At 41.4% G+C, this 27,027-nt stretch overlaps 1 protein-coding gene across 1 annotated transcript in view; it reads right to left on the bottom strand.

The window, feature by feature from the left end:
- Positions 1–10,196: 10,196 nt before the first annotated feature.
- cpped1 (calcineurin-like phosphoesterase domain containing 1) overlaps positions 10,197–27,027 on the bottom strand; it is a 52,282-nt gene continuing 35,451 nt past the window's right edge. The window contains exon 6 of the mRNA XM_033611719.2: positions 10,197–11,303. Within this exon, the coding sequence (XP_033467610.1) occupies positions 11,077–11,303 (227 nt within the window). The 3' untranslated portion in view covers positions 10,197–11,076. The remainder of the gene's footprint in view (positions 11,304–27,027) is intronic.

Below are 27,027 nucleotides of genomic sequence, written 5' to 3'. Positions count from 1 at the left end.
TGATCGTCCAACTAAACGCAAACCGGATGGGATGGCATGTCGCTGCAGGATGCTGTGGTAGCCATGCTGGTTCAGTGTGCCTTCAATTTTGAATAAATCCCCAACAGTGTCACCAGCAAAACACCCCCACACCATCACACCTCCTCCTCCATGCTTCACAGTGGGAACCAGGCATGTGGAATCCATCTGTTCACCTTTTCTGCGTCTCACAAAGACACGGCGGTTGGAACCAAAGATCTCAAATTTGGACTCATCAGACCAAAGCACAGATTTCCACTGGTCTAATGTCCATTCCTTGTGTTTCTTGGCCCAAACAAATCTCTTCTGCTTGTTGCCTCTCCTTAGCAGTGGTTTCCTAGCAGCTATTTGACCATGAAGGCCTGATTGGCGCAGTCTCCTCTTAACAGTTGTTCTAGAGATGGGTCTGCTGCTAGAACTCTGTGTGGCATTCATCTGGTCTCTGATCTGAGCTGCTGTTAACTTGCGATTTCTGAGGCTGGTGACTCGGATGAACTTATCCTCAGAAGCAGAGGTGACTCTTGGTCTTCCTTTCCTGGGTCGGTCCTCATGTGTGCCAGTTTCGTTGTAGCGCTTGATGGTTTTTGCGACTCCACTTGGGGACACATTTAAAGTTTTTGCAATTTTCCGGACTGACTGACCTTCATTTCTTAAAGTAATGATGGCCAATCGTTTTTCTTTAGTTAGCTGATTGGTTCTTGCCATAATATGAATTTTAACAGTTGTCCAATAGGGCTGTCGGCTGTGTATTAACCTGACTTCTGCACAACACAACTGATGGTCCCAACCCCATTGATAAAGCAAGAAATTCCACTAATTAACCCTGATAAGGCACACCTGTGAAGTGGAAACCATTTCAGGTGACTACCTCTTGAAGCTCATGGAGAGAATGCCAAGAGTGTGCAAAGCAGTAATCAGAGCAAAGGGTGGCTATTTTGAAGAAACTAGAATATAAAACATGTTTTCAGTTATTTCACCTTTTTTTGTTAAGTACATAACTCCACATGTGTTCATTCATAGTTTTGATGCCTTCAGTGAGAATCTACAATGTACATAGTCATGAAAATAAAGAAAACGCATTGAATGAGAAGGTGTGTCCAAACTTTTGGCCTGTACTGTACATCATCAAAAACTTGGATTTATTAGGATTAATACTGAGTGGTGTTTTCAGAAAAGCAGGGTTTGTTGTGCCTTGGTGGCTGAATGATTACAGCGCATGCCACATAAGCACAATGTCCCCAGTTCGGTTCCAGCCCAGACCTTTGTTGCATGTCATACCCCGCTCTCTGCTCTGCCTCTTCAATGCCAAACTGTCACATTAAGGCAAAAATGCCAAAAAAAAAAAAAAAAACCCTGAAAGAAGAAATTAGTCTAGCAAAGTAATACTGTACAGCATTCTACACACAAAGATTGGTAGAAACCTCAGGAAGAGCAACAGAGCAGGGGGCCTTTTCGTATGGATTATTACAGTGTACACAGTGGACAAGGATGAAAAAAATCAGATAGCGAAGATAGGTACAGAATATCAAGAATAGAGCCGGGAGGACGTCGAGCAACTTCAAGTGTCGCCAAACAGCCCTGAGCCGCACAACCTTCTCTCCACCATAAGAACCTGGAACTGAACAGACTACCCAAACACACAAGAACAGAGCTTGAGCGCACGTCATTCACACAGATAGGAGAATGAACAAACACACACAGCAAAGAGAGAGAGAGACAAGAGGAGAGGCTGGAGGATGAAGATCTAGATCCAAACATCTGGAAAGAGGCACAGGCAGCCAGGAGAGAGCAGTCCCAGTACAGCTGATGGTCTAACTCACCATAGCGTGGCGACATTATTGCTCTTGTTTTTGCCCTGAAGAATTACAAGAACTTTACAATTTTATCTCCAGGTCACCCATGATGTCAGACTCTGAGAACTTTACTTTAGACTGAGAAAAATATGAGCTCATGATTTCAGTTATTAAGTGTCAAATGTGATGACTCTGCCCTACTGCAGATTCACTGATTATAGTGCAGCCGTGAAAGGAAACCTTCATGAAGGAACTGTGGAGAAAATACAATGTTTCAGTTTGGCAGACTGATTGCAGCAGTGATTAAAGGTCCACTGTGTAGGATTTAATACATTGGCAGAAATGGAATGTGTGTTTTTTTTTTAGTACATAATCCCCTTAAAAAAAGAAGCATCAATGTTACTTATTACCTTAGAAGCTGTTTATATCTACATAGGGAGTGGTTCCTTGTCCATGAATCCACCATGTTTTTACAGTAGCCCAGAATGGAGAAATCAAACACTGGTTCTGGACAGGGCCATTCGTTTTTCATGACAGCCACTGTAGTTAGCAGCCCCTTTGCGACTAGCTGAGCAGCATTGGAAAAACACTTATTTTTAGTGAAACTGCTTTATTCAGTGATTTTACGAGTCTTAATCACTGGGTCTGTTTGTTTTAGAGAGAAAGAAACCTCTGCAGATAATTCGGCTCTCGAAAAAATATCCTGAACGTCTGGATCTTAAGTTATCAGAGAAAATAAGGGAGCACAAATTAGCAGGTGATTGGCTAGCAACCCATCTGCCAGTGTTAATTTCAGGCTAAAAATAGATCTTGATAATAAAAACTAAGACAAAATCTGTGTTTCATTTTCGTTGATGAGGCGAGACGTGACGAAAATGTTAGTGGTGGACTATCGGACATTGAAAGCTGAGAGCGGCTGTGCTTGTTATTATCTTCAAATGCTGCATGAGCGACAGGCTGGTGATCTCCAGTAAATAGTCGGTGCCAGGATGTTTCGCTAGCTAGCATGAACACTCACAACAGAGCGGCTTCAGTCGTTGGTGCGAGTTGTGAGCTGTAATTCAGTAGTAATTAATCAGCCGCATGTGTCTGACTGTGAATAGTGAAGTGTTGAATTGATGTGTGGAGTTTGTTAGTTGCAGCGGTGACTGTTAGCCGCTAAACAGCAGTGGAGCAAGAAGCCACCTGATGCTGGTCTTCACAGCTGATCTAAAACATTTTGAATTTTCGGAAGCGTATTGCATTCACCTGACAAACAAAAAAAGCCCTGTTTTTTCTGTTTTTTGGAGTAATTTATTTATTTTTCTGTTTTTTGGTGTATTTTTTTCTGTTTTTGTGAGTATTTTTTTCTGTGTATTTTTCTAGTGTAGGTCTATCGCTCAGTGTAACAGGTTAGGTTAGTAACAGGTTGTAACAACGTTAGCTGACAAACGTGTATGGGCATGATTTCAGGTAACTTTAAGCTAACAGTTTTTTTCCATCATGCTGGACATTGTTACTCATCACAAATTTGTCAGCTAACGCTGTTACAACCTGTTACTAACCTAACCTGTTACATTGAGCGATAGGCCTACACTAGAAGGATGCAGTCTAAAACGGGTCCATGTCATTGGTCCGACAGCCCATTGGTTTGACATCCCATGGTGCACCGCGACCAGCTCTGGGTCAGCTGGGAAAGGCTTGAGGTGGAGCAGGCTCAAGGCTTATGTGTTTATCACTTTCTTTTTCATTTTAACCCACACCATGATCTCTTCCTAACCCTAACCAAGTGGTTTTTGTGCCTAAACCTAACCTGGGGTCCGTTTCACAAAGCAGGTTCAACAAACTCTGAGTCTAATCCTGAACTCTGAGTTGATCTACTCTGAGATAGGAAACTCTGAGTTTCCGGTTCCAGAACAGCTGATTTGAATCAGTTTAATCAACTCGGAGTAGTTTTACCTGGAGTTTAGCGCGTGCACCACAACTATAAAAAGCCAGCATCAATGGAGCCCCGATTCGACGAGTCACCATGGCAACGGGGAAGAGGAGGGCTGCGTTTTTCACCCCATTAGAATTAAAAATCTTAATGCGCTCATGCGGCGAGTTTGCACACGTTTTCAAAAAGAAGTGCAACACCGCTGCAGCTGCAAAAGAGAGGGAGACGGCGTGGGACAACATTGCTGTTCGGGTCAATGCGTAAGTTTAAATGTAGCCTAGTCCTTTGCAATCACAATAATATTACAGGGGAAAACTGCTTGAATGGTAGCCTATTAATTTATTTCATTTAGGTGCAATCCTGCGGGGGACAAGCGCACTTGGCAGCAGTTTAGGATGAAATATTAAAACATTGTTCAAACAGGTAAGACCTCGGCATAATCTCATGGGGGTACCGCATTTTGATCACGCTATACATTGTAAAGTAAATATTAAGTGGCTGTTTGACTGTGCAGTTGTTTTATCCCCAACATAATGCTGTTTTCACACACATAAATGTCTTCTCATCTATATCATGTTCTGTTAAATAATTAAGCCTATTTAAACTAACACAGACTTCTACTCAGCCAACAGAAAGAAGGCAGATGCCCATAAAACGAGCACACTTTTCTGACCGCCCTGCATACAGTTGCCTTACTCAAGTGCTCAGCGTCTCCGACATTGTACAAAAAACTTCCATTTGCAAAGAAATGCAGCGCAAAACACAATATCTGCTGGGGTGTGAGAGCATGACTACGATTGGTAATGTTGCAAATGTAAGGACGGATTAGGTTGTGTATGTAGATGATGGACTGTGACGTGAAACAGTACCGCTCAAAAAGATAATTGTGTGGAAATGCTAGAACATCTATGCGCGGTCTGATAACCATCTCCCAACGAATATTTAATTCTCTGCGCAGTAATGCTGCACCTTCATCCACGGGATCGTTATCAAAAGGACATGCCATGTTAGTGAAAAAAGTCGCCACCTACTGTGCCTAATGGACTTCTAATATACTGACTCTGATTTCTTTAATGATTTTTTTAAATGACAGACGGCAGAACTAGGCTAAGCCAAAACTCGCCTGCTGACTGAATGAATGAGGAAATCAAATGGAGTGTGTGGCTCTGAAAGAGGGCGGAGACAGAGAGAAACTCGAGGTTCATTGAGAAAAACCTGGTCCTGACCAGGTTAGGTTCATAGAGTCTGTTACTACGGTAACTAACCGAGAGCTTAAGTTACCTCTCTCTCTGAAACAGGTTAGAGTTACCCCTCTTTCTCTGGTTTGAGTTACCTCCCTTTTTGAAACGGAAAACTCAGAGTTTCCCTTATTTCAGGGTTAACAGACTCAGAGTTTTCACTAAACCTGCTTTGTGAAACGGACCCCTGACCTTTCTCACAGGGCATCATGATGATTTCGGAACGGACTTCGGAACAATGGGTCTAATATGGTCAGAACAATGGGATGTCGAACCAATGGGCTGTCGGACCAATGGGCAGTTCCCATCTAAAACATAGCTAGATTATCATACCCCGAGTGTAACTAATTACGTGCCTTACCCTTATTGATCCCGTAGTTGAAATTGTCTAGGAGCAGGAGCACGGATGCAAAATATATCCATGAGCAGGAGTCACCATGGATGCAGGGGTCACTTGCAGGTGCCAGGTGGGAGCTTCTCGCGAGATTTTGAAGTATCTCGTCTCCTCGTTCAGGAAAAAAATTTACCATGATAAACAGAAAAAAATTACCACAAAAAACAGAAAAAAAAAATACCCCGAAAAACAGAAAAAAATTACCACGAAAACCAGAAAAAATTACACCAAAAAACAGAAAAATAAATAAATTACTCCGAAAAACAGAAAAAAATACTCGGAAAAATAGGGCTTTTTTAATTTGTCAAGTGAATGCAATACGCTTCCGTAAAAACTAGACTAAAACTGCGATGGAAGAAAATGACTAAAATGTTGCTAAAACTAATAAGCATTTTTGTCTCAAGACTAAAACTAACACTGTGTCTCAAATCACATACTTCCGTTAGTACACTTCCATGTACTATACTACGTGCACTATGTACTCATTGGCGTAGTGCATGAATTTGGACAAGGTAGTGTTGTCTCAAACCAAACACAGGTTGTGCACTCACCGGAAATGACGACTGCAAAGAAGCTAGTTAGCAAACTAGCATTAGCATTATCATTCTCGGTACGAAATCATTACAGACTGCTAAATTAACCCAATAAACATACTGCTGGCTTATACCCGACAACAGTATAGCGGTGCTTAGTGGTCCCTCCCCTTCCGCAATGTAGTCAAGATGGCGACCATTGAGGGCGAGAAGTGTCCATAGTTCCACACTCAACTTCTTGACTGTTTTGAACGCACCATCCGGGTACTCATAGTGCAGTGCATTTTTCCATACTTCTCAGTGTGAGCGCACTTGTGCACTCAAAATATTAAGTGTAAGTACAGAAGTATGTGATTTGAGACACAGCATAAGACTAGATTTACACTGGCTGTCAAAATTAACACTGCAATCTATAGTGAGCTAAACAGCATCAGAGAAACACTGATTTGTAATGTAAAACTGCTTTATTCAGTGTTTAAATCACCATGTCGCTTTGTTTTGGAGAGGAGGAAACCTTGGAGGATAATTCTGCTCCTGGTAAAAACCTCCTGAACAATGAACACTAAAGGAATCCTAACCAGGAGTTCATGCTTGGCACACAGGAGGAGTATTAGCTAGTTGCTATCTGTATTCCTTGCTGCTAGATGCCACTAAATCCTACACACGTCTCCTTTCAGCCTGAAGTGAGGCATCTGATAACTATCCTGACCTGGACACGATAAGTGGGGGAACAGGTTTCCATGGTAACCTAGGTCAGTCTTATATAAACCTCCTTCATGAAACATAACTTCCTGAAAATAAGCCTGATTTACTGAAGTAAGCCGGGCTAACTGGTGATCTTGGTTAATGAAACACTCCCCTATTTAAGTATGAATGACATGACAGAGCAACAGGTTGATGTAAGAATTCAGAGTGCAATTTATTGTTGTCATATCTGAGTTGTGAAGTTCAAAAACTTTCAAGAAAGTCTCATAACTGTTTAGAAAAAGAAGTGCATGAGAAGTTGTTTGTCCAAGTCCACATTTTATAGTACTAAGAGTGGCTAACAGTATAATAAACACAGTTACACACCGCCATCATTAGATAAAATCAACATTTATTATAAAAATACAACCAATTGTGTCACAGTCATGGCGTCCCGTATGGTCCTTCCTCACAATTCAACACGGGAACAAGTCAAAGCCTGTGATGTTCCCCGATTCATAGAGCAAATGTGCTCTAAAACAAAGTTCACACACACATATACACACAAAAAAAAAAGGATAAAGAACAATGTGATTGAGCTCGGCTACCATGAGGATATAAAAATAGATAAGGACATAAGGTTCCTTCTCAGACAGGAAATGAAGGAGATGGACTGAGTCGTCTTTCACACATCACACTCATTATCCATTCCTCTCAGACGCCCCCCCTCCTCCCTCCATCACATGCTGACTTTTTGGAAAAGAGACAGAATCCGTCAGTGTGAAATGAGGTCAGCAATCGCGTCGCTGATGGAAAATCACCTACAGTACCCTCCAGACCACGGACGGACACACGCACACACACACACACACAGCCGGGGAGTACGTACACTTTCTCTTCCACGCTCGCTCTCCGACACACACAGATGTGTTGCTAAAGGGTTGCCATGACAACTCCCTTAAATTCCCAGTCGGTCAGAGTGAGTGTGAGAGTCTGTGTGTGTGTGTGTGTGTGTGTGTGTGGGGATAGTGTAATCGAGTAGAGTCATTTAGGGCTCAGAGAGAAAGTCATTTTGTTGCAGAAATGTCCATTTTTAAGACAATTTCAGGACTGTGCGCTTCCAAATAAGCCTGCAGCTCGCAGGCTGTAACACTGAGAGGTTGTTTTAGCTATGACTAAACAGTCAGGAAATACTGTGCTCTCCCCTCCATTAATCACATCACTATCACTACGATTTATCAGCCTGACACCAGTCCTTTAGGTTGGCATTTAACACAATCACACCTCATTCATTTTATTTACAGCCAGCATCCTAAACAGATTAAAGTGATTAGACGTGATCTACAAGTTAAGTGTTGCATCATAGATTTTGATTTCATCTCTGGTCCTATGATGAAATATCTCCATCGCAAAAAACACAACAGTCTGCTTTCATAAACAAGCAGCTAGAACAAACCACATGGATATTGCAACACTTGCACTACAGTAATTTATCTGTATTAGAGTAATGGGTTCGGGCACAAATAAAGTCTGATCCCCAACAAAGGATCTGACATTAAAAACCCAGTGAAATGGAAAATAGACTTTCCCAGTTCTAATCCGGTGTCCCTGTATTAATTGTTCATTTATCTCTTGTTATGCCAAATATATGGTAAAAAACAAAGAAAAAACAAACAACAAAAAAACTCCATATTGGAGCATTTTTACATCCAAATCCCTGCAATATCTTTTATTTCAAAATTGCTTCAACATTTGATGACTCATCCAGCACTCAGGCGTTTAGCTCATCCAATCAAAAAAGAATTTGGGCGATAACGGTCATATAAAACTACACTTCATCATTTGCGGGTCGTTGTAGCTAACGAACAAAATGAACAGAGATAGGAAGATATTTGTGTTTGGATATCAGTGGGTAAAACCTTTGCTTTCATTTCCAAAACTATTAAGGAGAGGTCTAATTCATTCATCTCTCCCATGTCCTCTTGATCTACCAACGCAAACACAGTCTTTTAATATGGCGGGGTTTATATCCTCCTGAGTCCCTGTGTCTTCACATTTTGGGTTTACAGGACCTCATGCTTCATTCTACTTGACTTAAACCTGTTGTCCTTCTTTGTGGACACTTTTTTGCGCCATCTAGTGGTGGTAAGACCACAATACACTAATCCATGTAAAAACAAGATGGCAGCCATCTCTGCCAAGTCAGTCTGCAGCTTATCTTGACACAAAAGGTCCAAAACCTGATCAAATGTTATGGTTGAAACTTGTTTCTCTATGATTAATAATGTTTGTAGTTTGATATGGCAACATGTTTGACTAATCTTAGTAACGGTAACAAGCTAAGACACTGATAATTAGGAAGCACTCGTTTGAGGACACTGGGACTTAATTATCGTCAACAATGTTTCGTTTTTTATACTTATCGTGTCCTACTAACCCCAAACAGCTAGGGGAAATTAAAAATGCATACCAGGTCAGGTCTCAGGAGGATATACACATTGCTGCTAATTTGGTAACACATCTGACACACCCACCAAACGAGAGCAAACATATCCATAAAGCCCTGGCAGATAGTGTACTAAGATTTCCAGGAAACATGTTTTCCAACCCAGAAACTGGAGCAAAACAGTGCAGACTGTTTTCAGACCGAACATGCCCCAGGTAATGGAGGTGTGTGGAGCCAACAGTCTGCTGTAGCTCCGTATCGTGCTTAACTTGAAGCCCGCCGCTTTTAAGTGTTCCAATCAAATGCACCAAATGCAAGAGATTTGATTAAAATCCTTCTTGTAAGTGTATGTGGCTCAAATATTCTGTGTAAGTGGAAAATACATCAAAGCACAGTAGCTAAAGACACTCTAAATTCTGTTTCACTGAGACTTTAAAATGATAATCCTGGAGATTTTCACAAAATAAAACCCATTTTTTCTATAATCCCCTTTCTATTTATTTCCATTCTGGCAGTACCTCTCCATATAGTAGTTTTCATTCTTGGTGGTGGGGTCCGCCATTCCTGCGCTGGCTTTAAATTCTGTTTTTCAGCCTTGCTGTTTTATCTGATTAAAATTAGCCATGCTGTTTTCTGTCTAACATTGTATCAGAGCTGTATTAAGTTACTGTTACCTCTCATGAAAGCTGGTAATTTTCTGCTGCTGCTGCATTAAAAGTATAAAACTGGCAACACATGGGGTGGCTTTTATTGTGGAGGGAGTCACAACAAAGGCTTTTTTTTTTAAAACAGTAGATCAGGTGTAACTATTGCTACAGATGTCACCCTGCGAAATATTTCCCTGTATACTGGATAGTAAAAAAAAAAAGCTTCCTGTCTTTTACCTGTAAGGGCAGTGTAAGAGGCTATATACAGACAGCTCATAATCTGATCAGAGGTCAGCAGTCAGCTCCACTTTTAAACACTGTACCACGTTAAACATATAAAACACACACAATATGTTAATGTGAATAGCTTGCATAGGATAGCCAACGAGGCAACAGACTGTAGCAACAGCAAGCTTAGTAGAAATAGCTACAACAGCTGGTTATTGTAGGATCATTAAAGGAAAATTCCACCCTTTAATTCTGTCACATGTCAGATAACATAAACATGCTACATTCAGTACAATAGACTTTTTGGGATGACAATGAAATATATCTTTTCCTTATCCACACTTTGTCTCAGCCTGTCTGATCTATTTTTATATCCCTTAGTGAGTTCCTACATCTCCCATGATGCTTTTCAAAAGCCTTTAAACATTGCTTAAGTGAATTTCGCACACAAGCCACGTCTGCCTTCCTGTCAACGGTTGGTCAAGAACTTCTTTCTGTTTCCTCTTTTATGTTGAATCTCTGTTTGCACTGTTGCCACGGTTATCTGCAGAAATAGGGAGAAAATGCAGAGGCTGCCTGCAGGGGCTGTTTTCAATGAGGTTTCAGTGTTTCAGGGTGGAATTTTACTTTAACGATAGAAAAGTTTGGATACATTTAAAGTTACACTGACAACATCTGACTTAGAACACAGTTTTAGAACACATTCAATGATCTTTATGTGCCCCTGTTGGGTCGCCGGGGGCAGAGATTCATTTCCCAGGAAAACATTCAGCAGAGAGAGGAACTAAAGTCAAGGCTCCAGATTCTGTACACTTTCTAATGTGTGGCTGGCATGTAGTCTCGTCTGTGTTGGTTTAAATTGACCACTTTTCAGTCAAACATACATATTTTTTTTTCACTTTAATGAATACGTAGAATTCTGGGAGATTGAGCCATTGGTCAACTTTACCCTTTTTAAAGACTTGTTTGCTGGTAGAAATGATTTACAAGAAACATATTGTATGACTGAATTAATATCTCACATTTTTATCTGCTGATATGAATTGACCAACATGCCAGTCTCCAAAAACCTCTTCTTGTGTGCCTCTAAGAACAGGGGCTTGAACTGTACAAAAAAACAAAACAAAACAAAAAAAAACAGAACAAGCTACATGTTTGTGATTTTTCCCTCCTTTGGCCTTCAGACCTGCAGAAGCTTCCTGAGGTCCTCGTCCATGCCTTGTGCACTCAGCTGCTCCAGGCTGTGGTAGCGGTGGATGACATTGTCGGCGGTCACTACCACCACCCTGACGCCATGAGTGTCCTCGCCGAGCTGGCATCCGATGGCAGAGCTCACGACCATGTCCAAGCCGCCGTGGCAACCGCCAGCGTTTCGGTGGTAATGGCCAGAGAACACAGCTTTCACCCCTGTGGCAATGAGAGAGGTGTGAGAGTGCTAGATTTCATCAAAGAAGAAACTACACAAATCCAAACATAGAATGGGTGGAACACAAGAGCTTAGAGCTGGGATAGGCAGAAATCTGGAAAAGGCAACAAAAAAAAAAAAAAGAAAAAAAAAAGGGTGACCCCCCAAAATCTGCAGCTCTTCCCTCTGTCCTAAGCCCCTCCCACCAGACAACCACGGGCATGTACTCGCTCTTCATACAGTGACCCAGTATTTCCCATACATTTGGATTTATTTCATCCTATTCCTTTGGAGAGTTGCAGCCCACTCTCTCAGCCCCTCCCTGCTTTACTCTCCTTTTCTGTTTATCAGACCAAAATGAGACAAGAATTAGCTGCTATCCACCCCACGGTTCATTCGCCTCACTCTCCACCTCTGTGGACTGCTTAGCGGGGGGAAGACAGGCAGCAGTTCTGTAATAGACCTCTGGTTGGCAGCTGTAGAGTCCTGAATTTGGCCAGTGCAAACCTCACCGGTGCCAGGTGTCACAGCAGGCTGGTGGCCAACGGCAACACTGGGTCTAACCTGTGTAATGGCAGCAACATAAAGTTTATATATCCGGTGAAGAGTTGGGGCTGTGCAATTCCCTGGAGCTTGGGTTCGCACTGGCTGGATTTGGGTTGCTGTGGCTGATGACTGGGGGACCATTTCCGAAGCTGCTGTCTGCTCTCCCCCCAGTGAGGTGGTCTGTTGCGGCGGAAAGTGAGGTGGAGGACACACTGTGATTTGAGGCTCTAGCTAACGTTAGCTACATAAACTTGAACTTAGATGCAGTCATGAGCCTTTGGCTCCGGTTAGCAGAAGGCTAAACTATTAGCATAATTTTCTCTCCATCTCTGAAACACTTCGCCGATACTGACACGTTTTCGCTCATTTACTGTCAGACTATCTTTTTGATAAGTCCATCTTTTTTGTTTTTGGGTTGCTTTGCAGTGTAGGCAGTTGGTGCTAATGCTGGAATAGCAACTTTCTCTGCAGGAATTTCTGCAATTGAATCAGGCTTTCATCAAAGGGACATGCATGTGCATCTACATTTGTAGAACAACCAACAGGAACGCCCTCTCTCTGAAATGACCTGTGATTCCCCAAAATCTCCCGTCATGGCCTAGATTTTCTAAAGCCTGAAGGCAGAACAAGGAGGGGTGCAGAAGTTTGTGTTCTTTTAGACCATTAAAATACGCCCAAGGTTTGTTGTGGGCTTGTTTTTCCCAATGACGCCAAAATAAAACTGCCTACCACAGCTTTATAGTTGTTTTTTTTAGTGGCCTGAGTTAGCCTCTGCTTACGTCACTGATCTAATCTGGGATGTTACTATGAATAGGTATCATGCTCTGTAGGGTGCCATGCAATTCACACCACGTATGACCTCTCTGTCCCTCACGTATCCCAAATAAAGGTGCACGGTGTACAATTATTAACACCTCGAGGCCCAAGATGACCAAAATATGTCCACAAGGACTTTACAGGGTTAGTCATCAATGTTTGCTCAATGTTTGCTCCACCGGGGGATTCCTGGCTTTAAATAACTCACTTCACAGCCCAAACAAGAACCTGCTACTCAGTTTCTGATGGATAAATGAATAATTTAGTTACACATTAACATAATACCATTATTAGTCACACCTGTTCATTTTATAAGTATATGCAACAGCAGTGCACTGCTAAAGTGTAATCTAAAATCATTTCTTTAATGCATTAGCATCTACTACAACTGTCTGGACAAAATGTTTTACAGGTAGAGGGGAGGAAAACAGAAACAGGAAAGTAGAGAGATGGAAAGGAAGGGACGGAGGGAAGTAATAGGAGAAATAGAAAAGAGAAACTATAAAAAAGAGAGAAAATGTAAAGATAGAAATACAGAGAGTAAGAAAAAGATACAATGGAAAGGATGGAAGGAAGGAAAAAATAAAGAAAAGGAGGAGAGAGAAGAACAAAAAAATCAGAAAGAAGAGAGGAAGGAAAGAAAGAATGAAGGAAAGAAAGAGAGGATGAAATAATAAATGAGTAAAGACAGAAAGAAAAGATAGAGAAGATCAAGGAAGGAGAAGATGACAGAAATAATGAACATAAGGGCCCTGACACAACAAGTCAATGGTCGGCCATCGGTCAGTGTTGAGCCTTTAGTGAGCATCTGTCATTGCCCGAGTTAGTGCGGTGTGTCCTACACTGTTGGCCCTCGTTGGCCCCTGCCGGCTGTTTTTTGGCATTCAGCACGTCAGTGAATAAAATCACTCTGACTGGCAGTTCAGCTCAGCGCACCAGAATCAAAACGGAAGCGAGGAAAGTAAAAAAAGAGCTGAAGTCATGAGGGAGTGATCTCAAAACAAACTCCTTCCATAAGGTAGGATTATTTTTCTTTATCCAATGTTCATTAGCCGAAACATTATTGTTCACTGGTGCATGGTAAAAATGCTCTGTTTCTTCAACATCGGATCACATTGTTAATGTGCTAACTGGCTAACTAGCATCTTAAATCCGTTCCGTCAGTCTTCCGGTTTCCCTTTTTGAATGACAAATACAGACTGCAACGTCTGCTGGTGTAGAAAGCTATTTCCTCTCACGCAAGCGCAGAACATACGTGCTTGTTGGCTGTTGGCTGCAGTCTTTGCGGTGTGTTCTTTTGCAACTTTGTGGCCAAGACATGCCGATGCCACGTAACGCAGCAGGGGACGCAGCAGGGGGTGTCGCTAGTTCTCTGAAGTTGGTATGGTGTGTCTGGGCCTTAACCTAGGAAGGAAAAGGAAAACTATGAAATAATAAAGGACAGAGAGGAGGATAGGGAGGAAATAAGGAAGGAGGGGAGAAAGGAAGGGGGAAAGAAAAAGAAAAGTAGAGAGAATGAAAGAAAGAAAAGGAAGACAAATGGTAAGGAAGGATGGACGGTAGGAAGGAAAAAAGAAAGAAGAGGACAGGAAGAACAGAAAAAAGTTGGAGGAAAGAAAGAAAGAAAGAAAGAAAGAAAGAAAGAACAGGACATACTTGGGAGCCTTTCACTTGTAGCATATTTTGAAAAACCTGGGGAACTTTCATTAAGGGAGCCACGATTTTCAATTTATTTTCAATTACACACAACATCATTAATAGCACGGTGAGGGTATGGCTCGGCCCTGCGGCACTGACACTGTGTCACTACAGTTGAAATGACTGCACACTTAAAATGGCATGCCGAAACAAGCCTCACTGTGAATGAGGGGTGCAAAATGAGTTATTCTGCTGTGTGTGTGAAAGTAGCACTTCTGACTGTGTGAATTTGTTTCTTAAGTTTTAGGGGAACAAATTCGACACTCTGATAAGTTGGTGTCATTTTTGGCCAATTTACAGTTGAATGAGGGGTAAACAGGAGGTCAGGATTTGGATTAAAGAAAATACTTGGTCAGGCGTTTTATGCTTGAAGATAAGACTATAAGGGAACGACATAACAGTTTCAGGTTATATTATTTGTGAAATTTCTTCGTAAAAATAGTGATACAGTACATGTGTGTATTTTAACTCTGCGTGCGCCTGCATGTTTCAAAGTGCCTGCGTGTAAAGGTGAGGGAATTTGATTTTAAAATGAGTCTACTGCAGGCTTTCGGCAGAGAAAATGAGCTGCTCTATTTTCCAACGGCAAGTGTTTCCATGGAGGGAAGTCTGGCTGCTCGCTGCCTCGTCTCCAGAGAGACACTCAGCCAAAAAAAGAAAAAAAAAAAAGAAAAGAAAAGAAAAAAAAAAGAAAACTGGCAACAAAAGAGGATAAATTGCAGTCTGAGCATGAGAAAGACATTGGTCTGTCCCAGAAATCTGCACAACAAAGACGAGGAAGATCCCTCCAAAAAAAAAAAAAAAAAAGGACAACAAAAACTATGTATCCGCGTGCTGTTACTACTTCCATGTCAGCACCGTGAAATTGCCCCGAATCATCAACTCCGCCACTCTGCATAATCAAACAGCACCAGAATACAAATGTGACCTAAATTTATTTTAATGTTCAGAGCTATGTGAGGACAGCAGTTGCACATGCCGGACCATTAAATAATTAATCTGCCATAAATGGAAATTGATGGTTTAGGCCTGTATGTGTGTGTATACCTGGGTTAAATTAATTTACAATCAAAACCTGGGGCAGCGCTGTGTGAAGCCAACCCTCTCCTGATGTGTGGGTGGGCCTACAGCTATATCAAATTGGTATTTGTGGGAACGCCCACAAAAAGTCACATTCTTTTACGCCGACGGGGAAAACAAAGAATTTAGAAAAGTTGCTGTGTGGTTGTTTGCATGTCAAATAAAGTTAAAGATACAGACTTAAAGGGTATTTTTCAAAGTGGACCCTATTTGTCATGTTTTTGTCTAAGTGATTAATGGGAGCAACATTTTTTGAAATTAGTCCAGTGTTGAGCAAGAGCAGTGGGCAGGTTGCAATATAATCACACAAGGTATGTTCAAACCATCAATTTACATCCACTTTAATGCTTTTTCCTTCCACAGACTGTGAAAATAATGGACGTAGCTACCGTGACAACACCTACTTTGATCAACCATAACAAACTTTGGTTTGGTTGAAATAAACCCTTAGTTCAACAAATCAGATGTAAAAACATGCTGTTAGAAGTGACCATATTTGGGCGAGAGGGTGGAGATGGAGGAGCGAGGGGTGGATCTGTTGGGTAACTCAAAGTGAACCACCCTTAATTATGCGTACCACACCACTGGGCTATCCCATGATTGAATTCACCACATAATTAGCTACAGTAGCTGCATGGGTAGCCAGCTCATCTAATGCTAATGGTAAGTTAGCAAGTTAACATGACTAACTTTTTTCTATTTCATTAGAATGAAATGACAAAACATAATTAAACTTAACATGAATAAAACTTAAATAACTTAAATCCTACATGCACATTATTTCTGCCTGAGTCACGTCAGATAAACTTTCACCAGCAATGAATGATCCCACACTACTTCACAACGTCAACAAAGTCCATCTTCTGTTGTTTGCTGTTTTGATTGAGAAACTACCGAAATTACCTACTGTGGGTTTAAAACACTGTTTCCTGAAACTCTTACAAAATGTATGAAACCATCTGCACAGAGTCTGACATGCTCCTGACAAGAATTAAGATTTCTTTGCCTCTATAAATTGTTTTATTAATTGACATTACTTTGATTATAACTGTTTTGACTCCATGTCAGATTTGTGAAATGTTCTGCTGTCTGTTAAGTGTTTGTAATGTTCTGTCATTAAGTAATAGCTTAAAATAGCTTAAATAACAATTAACAATTTAGTTTCTGCAAACTTTCACTACAAAAATGAACTTTAAAACTTGAAAGAAAATAATGATTGACATTTATTGTGATAATGATTGATATCAACTGAAGTTTTTCATTGTGATAATATTTTTAGCAGTGTCGCCCAGCTCTACATCTTGGTTTGTCTTTCCACTGTTCTAACCATAACCAACTCTGGTTTTGTTGAAATACACCCTTAATGATGTGATAAAATGCTGGCTCTATACACGTTTAAATTAATATTATTTAGATTTAGAGTCTGGTGGGTTTCCTGATTGCGATTTCAGTGCTGTTTGTGGTTGAACAAAAAGGATCTAATGCTGTATCCAAACAGTTTTAGACTGTTTAGCTACTGGTCAAAACCTCTGAGGACAAAACATGACTAAACGTAATGTGACTAAAACTTTAGTACATTAACTTGTCTGTTTCTGCCTAAGTCATGTCAGTCACTCAAAGTGGCCCGCCCTTGATTATGCATAACTATAAGCCTTAAAAAAAAAATGAAAACGGGTAAGTTATTAAAAAAAAATATCAACCCCTGTAAAGTTGTCATGAGGGGCGAAATTAGCTATAGGGACCAAAACCGTCTTTTTAAACCAGGCTGTAAACATGTTTATTTCTGCTGTACAGTTGGCATTTTAACATGGGTAGTTGTGGTAATTGACTGGCTTCTGAAGCCAGCCTCAAGTGGCGATTCGAGGAACTGCAGTTTTTTGCACTTTTGTGTTGACTTCATTTTTCAGCCCCAGAGGTTGCTGCTTGCTCGAAACATGCATGGAATTCATTTAATAGCTGTAGGGTACTGATATTCTAAGTTTAATTAATCATATCTATAGTAAATATAGTGCTGTCTCTTATGTGGGCTAAAAAATAATGTGTTTTCCAGCATTTACAGGGACTGTTTTTCCCCTCGCTGACCTCGCTCCCTGACCATGACGAGACACCGACTGTACCTATTATGGACACATTCCATGAGTCTGTTCGTGTATATGTGTCCACGAATAATAACCTTCCATATAACCTTGCCATTGCTCCAGGTGACTGAATAACTGGCCTGGCTCAACTTTGGTCCAGTCACAAATGTGTGTACATGTGTGTCCTTGATGTTATTCCTAGATGAGGGCCACAAATGTCCTCCAGGTCAAAACATGTTCTCATTATTCTGTATGACTGTGTGTATATAGGCATGTGTGTGTTCTGTGGTGTAGTCCCTCTATGCTGACAGACACTAAGTGTTTTTATCTGTCCTACGAGGAATCACACGGCTCATCGACAATTATTCAGACCCTGCGAATGAAAACAAAGCAGCAGCAGAAGTGTGAACCAGGGAAAATGTTTGATGGGATCACCTGATGACTCAGATAGCGACGCTGACTGTGGAAGTGTTGGATTTGTTACAGTATCCGCATGAGGGCTGTGACTTCTTCATCACCTCAGAGAGATGAGGTGGTGGGAGGAAGACGCTAAGACAGCAATAGTAAAGAAGCGATAGACGGGAATTAATCCTGTAATAATAATGACGAACAGACCGGCAGGAGAAGGGAAAAAAAAAAACCTTTTTGAAGCCGAGATTGTTTTTCTGAACCTCCTCTAGAACTCCCAAAGATGCCGTGATTAATCATGCCGAATAAAGTGTGTGGGAGTGTGTAAGTGTGCATATGTATACATGTGTCAGTGCGTCTGAGTTCTGTCGCCGTGTCTCTGATGAGCCGCATCCCACACGCACACCGCATGACACCGCCAAGCAGCAGCAGTGAGCTTCCCCCGTATGTATGTGACATGTTTGTGATGCATCCATGTGGCTGTATGTTTCTTGTTCATAGCTTTAAAAATGGAGAAATAAGTCACAAATGGCCCCACTGTGCAGCACCTTCAGAACAGCTACGGGAGAAGGCCCTGGCACACATTAAAGGAATAGTTCATAATTTTGGGAAACACACATTCCCTTCCTTGCTGAGGGTTAGATGAGAAAATTCAAACTACTCCCATATCTGTTTGCTAAATATAAAGCCACAGTCAGTGGCTGGCTCGTTTAATCATATTTAACGTTTTAATTAGTGAGCTTTAGAGTTGCTGAGAGGTGGATATTGTTACCTTTGGGTAAAGCCAGGTTATAAATACTCACAAGACAAATTTCACACATTATAGCATGCTGTTCAGGGCTCCCACATCTTTGACACCATGTGGCATCAATTTCTGTTCAGTTTTTGCTGATGTCTGCAGTCTGGGACTTCTTCCAGGTGCATGATGTACCATTTTGGTTTAATGAAAATGTCTAAATGATGACTGAAAATGTCTTTCAATTTCCACTTTAAAGGGAACACCACCAATATGTTATTTCCACGGCCTATAAGTTTGATCAATATTTGTGAACATGAGCTACTGTACTTTCTCTCAAAGCCAGAAACCAGAAGAGTAATCTTGAAGTTGTGACGTCATAGGGTATAAAGTCTGGAACTGCTACATAGACAATGAATGGAAGCCTGATTTTGTGGACCCACAGAGTGTTTCCTTTTTTTAAATACCCAAATGAGCTTTATTCTACTGTAGTGTTCTCAGTTCTGAAACAGAAAATGTACCCATATATTTAGAGTATTCTACTGGGTGCTCTCAGTGTCATCATCTGACATCTTTTATCATTCATTGTTCAAGGAGCAGCTCCAGACTTTATACCCTATGACATCACAAGTTTGAATTTTTGCACTCTAGTTTTGGATTTGGGAGTGAGTTGTTTATGTTAAATAATATTTTGTGGCTGTCTTAGACCATAGAAGGGACATGTACAAATTTTGAAAATGGGCCTAGGTCCCCTTTAAATGTAGTTTTAAAATAACTTTCCATGGATGCCTTTGATTTATTCACAAAAAGCCAAACAAAAACGGTGCATAAGGGTGTTTTATGAAGAACATAATAAGAATCTACAATATATTAACTTCTTGTGAACTTAATCCAACAAAACTTTGGTGCACATGTAGAATGGAGATTATTTTGGCAGATAGGGTCGAGACATGGTTCCTCTGTGTGATTTAATAAAATAACATTTAGGACACCTTATTATTGATAAGCAAATATTTTTTAAAGATACAGTTAATCATTTCAGCAAACAGAAAAGCACTCATTCACTTTCTTGTAGAGAGTTTCTTTATACTTCTGCATTGAGTTGAACTGTACCCTACACCGTAGCCTGACGTACACCTTCCCAGAAATGTAACTACATGTTGCGGCAACACAGACCTCCTGTCTGTTTTTGTAAGCTGAAACAATTTCCCTCAGTGGAAACAAAGCTTTTATTTACTTTTATTTCACAGATAAGAAACACAAAATTGTGAAGACAGTACAGCCTCCACTAAAATAGCATTTTAAGTCTTGTCTGTGACTTATCCCGGCTTCATAAGAATAGATGAAATCTCTGCTCGACACATGGCTAATTTATACAATGTAAAATGCCACTGCCTTGTGCTAATAATGTTAACGGGTTTAGTATAAGAAGGTTTTTTTTCAGTGAACCTTGTGAGTTGTAATGGAGCTGAATTTTGTAAAGTTACCTCTGTTAAATGTTGCTGTTGTCCCTGGTTTTACATGAGTAGAGGAAAAGTCTGCTAGCTGCTAGGTTAATTTATACAATGTAAAATGCCTTAGGCTTGTGCTAAAAACATTAGCATGTTGTGTCGCTACTAAGCCATGTTTCATGTGTTTTGAGTTTGTTTTGAATCAACTAAACTTTACAGCACTTCAGAGAAACCCCGATGTTGACTAGTGTTTTGGAGGTGTAACTGCAGAGTGACACAGACACACCACCGTACAAGTATAAATGCTCACAACGGCATAGGCCATGTGTGTAGGCTACGGTGTAGGCACAAGTATAAATCCCACTTTAGCAGAGAAGATCGTTACTCCACTCATGTAAGTCTGTTACATATGAAGCTACAGCTAGCAGCTGGCTAGCTTAGCTTAGCATAAAGACTGGCAGTAACAAACACAGTATAACACATTAATTCGGTAGCTTTAAAGGTGCTGGTAGGCAGATTATTTTAACTTTGGACAGAGCCAGGTGAGCTGTTTCCCCATTTCCAGTCTTTGTCCTAAGCTAAGCTAGCCTGTTTCTGGCTGTAGCTTCATATTTAGTGTACTGACATGATAGTGGTAATAATCATGTCATCTGACACTCAACAAAAAATAACAATAAATAAATCATACATTTACACAATATAAATGAATAATAATCCATAAGGTCACTGGAGAGTTGCGCTTGGCTAACCTGTCTAATGTCTATCAGGCAGAATGGGATCTCTGTTAGGTCGTCATGACACACTGCAGGCTTTCCTTCAAGGTCTTAAGTATAGCTGACAACTGAAGTGGACTGAACCAATAGACAATTTGTATGTTGTGGGAATGAATCGGCTCCCTTCGCCGGCTTGTTCCACCGGCTCTTACCGAGCAAAACCGATTTCATAGAAACAATTTGGCAAAGGCCCAGAGATAACACCCTGACCTGAATTCATTAGAGCACGTCCCTCTCAGAGCCCTGTCATTACGCCGGCTTTAGAAGTCAAACCACTCCACCTGGGCCCTTGTCTGCTCAAAAAAAAAAAAAAAAAAAACTCTCTGAGTGAAAAGATGGCCTGTCTGAGGAAGAAAAGCATTTTCAATCTCCAAAAGATTTTCTATATGAATAAAAGATAAACAATTGAAAAAAGAAAAGAATAAAGAAGTTGAAAAAGCAGTCCCCTTTGTAATGTAGTCAGAAGATGACGCTGACCTCTGAAATTGTCTGCCAGAAAATGAATGCAGGGGAAAGCACTCTTTCAAAGCAAGGGGTGGAGGATGAGATTGCCTGCCTGAAACTGAAAAATACACAAAATAAAAAGCAAAAAAACTATTTCAAACCCCCAAATACCCTAGTAATGACATAGTACATAACTATTGATTGACAGTGACCCCTTTTAGACCAAAGTAATAAGTGTCAAATGCCAAGCAAAACTGTAACACCAGCCTGGCTTCCAACAACTGTTGCACACAGGGCACTGCTTTTAAATGTTATTGACTCAAGACAAGCGCGTCATCAATTAAAGAAAGAGCTTAAATCAGGTAGTCCTATTACATGGAGATGTAAATCCCTGCCTCACAATTGGCCTCAGTCCTTGGACCCTCACAGCAGATAAGGACCTCCCCTCAAAAACCCTTTACCGGGGAAAAAAAATCTAAGAAAAAGCAACTGGGGAAGGGTTTCTTTCACCAAAGTCATTAGGGTTCACCCTCTGGAAACCATAAATATATGTAACAGATTTCATTTCACTTCATCCAGGGTTTGTTGAGTTATTCCAGTCTGGACCAAAATGATGAACCTGCTTGGCGACCGACACTGGCCATGCTGCTATTGTGGTTAAATTTAAAAAACAAAACAAAACCTGAAACAAGCTAACTGGAGTAGTTTCATGTCGTATCCGACAACAGGAGGCTTTTAACAGATGACATCCTGATGTTAGCTTTGCTGCTGCTGTTAGCTGTCCCTGTCAACTGCAGCCACTGATGCTCTCTAGACATCGTGATTTCCCAAAACTGAATAAATACCACACATAGCAACACAAAACTGCTTTGGTAGCTCAATCATGTTGTAACTAAGATATCTGCTGGAAAAAATATTTTTTTCACGGACCGTTTATTGAGTTACTGAGTTGCTACAGACACTGCTAACGGGGCTAACAGCTAACGGTTAGCCCAGCTAATGTACGATAACCATGTTATTAATTACAAAACGTGCACACAGAAATAGTAATGTTTGTTCAGTCATTGTGTTTATATACTTTACAAACATCAGATTAGTCTAAACGGTGATATAGTGACGTGAAAAATGTGAAAGGAAGTATTTGTAAACAACAAGGCGATTCCCTGGGGGTACCACCGGAAGTGAAGGGGTTGAGCGATCCCCGAGGCCCCTGCACTTCCGTTAGTCGAAAAACTATGGGCAGTGCCTCCAGAGGTAAAGGAAGAAAAAAAAATCCTTTTTTTTTTTTTTTTTTTTGCCGATGGATTTCCAGATTGTGGATCCAGCTACACCTATGCTCTGTGAATCTGGGGTTCTGCCTATATTATGTTTCCTAACCAATCTTATCTTATGTCACCTGATCACGCCCTTATGTATGCATAACTTCAAGCCTTAATAAAATGTAAACAGGCAAGTCAATTCATCATATCATATCATATCATATCAAGTAAAGCTGTCATGAAGAGGGTAAATTAGCTGTAAAGACCAAAACCTTTTGTAAACATGTTTATTTCTGTCTTAAAGTCAGGAATTTTAACATGGGTGTCTATGAGGATTGACTCGCTCTTGGAGACAGCCTCAAGTGGCAATTAAAGGAACTGCAGTTTTTGGTACTTCGCGTTGGCTTCATTTGTCAGCCCCAGAGATCACGCTTCATTTAGACTTGGTAGGTGTTGTTGGCCAGCAAGTCATTCCACTAAAGAAACTGAGATTTTAAATGCTGTAAACTTTTTTATGAAACACTGCAGCAACTCATCTCACAATGTTCCCACCTTTAACCATAAAAGACAACTCATAAGTGTGAACAGCTGCTGTAGTTCACTGCTGGAATGACAACTTTAGAGCCTGAGGACTGACGTGCACTGCTGTGGGCTACTGCTGCCTACAGGATAATGATAGCTGGCACCCTTCTAGGATAATGGCCCTTATTCGACAATAAAAAAATACGATACACAACTCATTTCACTTTGCCTCACTCCAATCAAAGTAGCACACCTCGCCTTCTGTGCATTGTTATCCAAAGTGCCTTGCAGTACAATCAGCGTGGGCGGCCCTTAACTGTGGTAATGTTAGTGCCATGGCTCTAGCCACTGAGCTATGTTAAGAATGAAATTCCTCTCCTTCCTCTGACAATACTGAACCCATTCAACCATATACAGAATGAAAGACATAACCATGCTAAGTATCTTGCTTTACCCACTAAGCTATACGCAGACAGTAGGCACAGTACGTGTTCAGAGAATGTTAAATGGCAGTATCACATAAAGCGGAGGATTTTTAAGTCTAATTTCAACCCAAATTTTGTGTCTTCGCCATGTTTTGCTTCATTCTTCCCTTTCCCTTTTCTTGCTGAGTGGGTGCCCTCGTGAAAAACATGCACTCTCTGTGCCGATAATTCCACATCTTGTCTCGGTCTCTGCGGAAATCCCATTTACCTGTCAGCCTTGAAACAGTGCTGGTTCTTTTGTGCTTTTCTTTGTGATAAAGATTCCCATCAGGGGACTGGCCTTTGCTTTGACAGACAGGGGTGGGGAGGGGTGGAGAGGAGGGAGGAGGGGTTGGAGCTCTCAGAAAATACCCAGAGTAAGCAGTCAGGGTGATGAAAACATATTGAATGCTAACGGAGGAAAATTACCCAGAGTCAAATTGAATTCTGGTCAGAGTTGCAGAAAAATGCAGAGAAAGGAGAGAGGAGTCCCTGCCAATATGCGACTAGATTTTGTTGTTATTATGATATTCATATGCTGCAGACATTTGAGCCATGTTCGCTCTAATTGCTGGATGTGTTTGAATATTCTGAAACACCTTTGCTATTTAAATGCTAATAGCGGTCGCTGAGGTAGAGCGCAAAATAAAGGAATAAAGGAAGTAAAGAAACGTCCGTCCACATCTAATCATGTTTGATGTTCCTTCCTTCAATCTGCCCTCCCCTTCTTTGCCTTCCCGCTCTCCATCATCTCCCTTTCATCTCTTGGTCACTGATTTTGCAGGGTACAAGATTGGATTTGCTAATTGCGAGCTAAGTTCCTATCTTGCCACTAAACCTCCCGCTATCAGTGATGACCTCCCGGGAAACCATTTCCCTTCAGACCTCTCCTTCCTTTTCTCCATCTTTCTCTTTGACACAAACTCTTAGTGTAGTTCTGAACAACGCTGTCATCTGCACATCTGTGAAAGCGGGCTGCGGGGGAGTGAACATGGGACGCGTGCGCTCGTACTGAAGGGCGGCTGTCATTAAAGTGCAGGTCTGGGGAAATAATTTATCATGAAATGGTGGCTGTTGATAATTTGCATGACAGAGGGATACAAAATGATGTAGCCACGGTGAGGCATCTTGCAGCCCCGGATCACCATAAATCACTCTCAGCCATCAGTCACCCTGCTGCATCCCCTCCCTGTGTTCTCCAGTTACACACATGCACACAAACACACATGTACGCGCGCTATCACAGAGGGAGCTGGAAAATGAAAGTTGTCAGCATGTCATCTATCCCTCTGAGAGCATGCATGCCTTTTGGCCATTTGGTACTCAACATGGTACCTAATCATCCTGATTCACCAAGCTATGATCCGTATGTTTCCCTAAGGCCCAGACACACCAAACCAACTTCAGAGAACTGGAGGTGATGAAGTTCCCCTGTTGCATCGTCTGATGGTGCCATGTCTCAGTCAAAAAGTTGCACATGAACACACCACAAAGACTTCATTCAACCAGCACGTACCTTCTGCTCCTGTGTGAGAGGAAGTACTCTCCAAACCAGCAGACGGTGGTAGTCTGTATCTGTCAGTCTTTGGACTTCAGGCTTCTTGAGGGACCTCCCCTAGAAGGGGTCTGGGGTGCTTCCAATCACTAACTACGCCCCTGTTGTCTTTAAGGCCCTGACACAGCAAACTGACAGTCAGCTGTTGGTTAATGTTGGATGATCAGAGGGCATCTGTCGCCCTAGTTGCCTTGGTGTGTCAGCCCATGTCCGCTTGTTTTTGGCCGATACAGCATGCTGAATTGGCATCGGCAATGTTGGAGGGGCACCGGAAGACTGTCTTGACGCTATTTAGCCAGTTAGCACATTAACACAATTAACAATCCAATGATGAAAGAACAGAGCGTATTTACTGTGTGCCAGTAAACAATAACACAAACCATCAGGAAACGTTTCTGCTGAAGAACTCAATGGCTAAAGAAAAATTACCTTCTGGAACAAGTGTGTTGTGATCTCACTCCCTTTTGACTTTAGCTCTTTGTTTACTTTCCTTGCTTCCGTTTGTCATCTTGTGTGCTGAGCTAAACTGCCAATCAAAGTAGTTTCATTCACTGCTGTGCCCCAACGTTGCCGACGTCGATTCAACATGCTGAATTGGCAAAAAAAAAAAAAAAAAAAAGCCAACAGGAGCTGACGAAGGGCAATGGCGAATGACATACCGAGGTGACTAGGGCAACAGATGATCACTGACGGCCCAACACTGACCCAAGAACCAACCGTCGGTTTGGTGTGTCAGGGCCTTAAGGACGACAGGGGTGTGGTTAGTGACTGGAAGCACCCAGGACCCCAACCTGGGGAGGACCCTAAAAGAGCCTTCAGATCAAAGTTTCTTTTTCAGCAATTTTTAAATTTTACATTATTATTATAAGTACTATTACAGCACACCTGCAGTGCATGTGTCTACACAGGAGGCGTAGGAAGAGCAGCAGGTAGCAGAGCAGCAGCAGCAGCTTCAGTCCTCTGACAGTGTCTACAAAGGAGGCGTTCAGGCGCAGTGCCGAGCATAGGTCACCCACGTTTGGCAGCTCTCAGCTCAGAACATATTCGCTGTAGATATGAGCGTAAAACGCCTTGTGGCGCCGCTTAACCCGCAGCAGGGGAGAACGTGCGAGGTGAGATGTAGCTGCAACAAGCTAAGGACAGAACTGCGAATTAAGTATTTCTGTATTCTGATGCTTCCCACTGTTGGAATCTACGACATTTCAGCAGGAAATATGTATTTTTACTATGCTATATTTATTTGACAGCTACAGTTCGTCAGTGTTCGTCTGGTGATATATATATATATAACATTTTAAGCAGTTATACATTCAACTATCCAACACATATTCATTATAGAGCAGGCAACATTAGCTCCCTTTTGAAAAACGACATCATAGTGCTGGTTTCATTTTAACAGACTGAGAGATGATGATACAGTCATGAAAAATATGATAATTTCGTTTTGATAAGGGCCTTTCTGCTGCATAGTAAGTATGTAAACAAGAGCATTGTAGTCGTATGTATCTATGGTTACCCATTAAATCTTAATGACTTTCAACTTGCCGCAGGAAAGAGAAGCGCCGGAATCAGGCGGAAACAAGGCAAGACCTTTCTCAATAGTTAAATAAATAAATCAGTAAATGAACAGAAGCGTTGAGGATTGCTCCACAAATACAAAACAGTACTCATGTTTAGAGCATGAAGACATGATGGATCAGACTTAAGACGTGTGTTAAGAAACATTGGGCCTTCCCAATCATTTCAGTGAGGCCACTGCGTTCCTGCCCAAGTACGTTCCTGTAAGGTTGGTTGTTAGTTTTAATATTTATCTGTTGATCTCCGCAAGGAAGGATACACTGACTGCCACGGTCATTGTAAATCAATCCTCACAGTATTATTAACCACTGTGCACTG

The sequence above is a fragment of the Epinephelus lanceolatus genome, chromosome 21 (assembly GCF_041903045.1).
Source record: "Epinephelus lanceolatus isolate andai-2023 chromosome 21, ASM4190304v1, whole genome shotgun sequence".
Lineage (NCBI taxonomy): Eukaryota > Metazoa > Chordata > Actinopteri > Perciformes > Serranidae > Epinephelus > Epinephelus lanceolatus.
The sequence above is the reverse complement of the archived record's forward strand: the minus strand, read 5'-3'. Positions and strand labels throughout refer to the sequence as shown.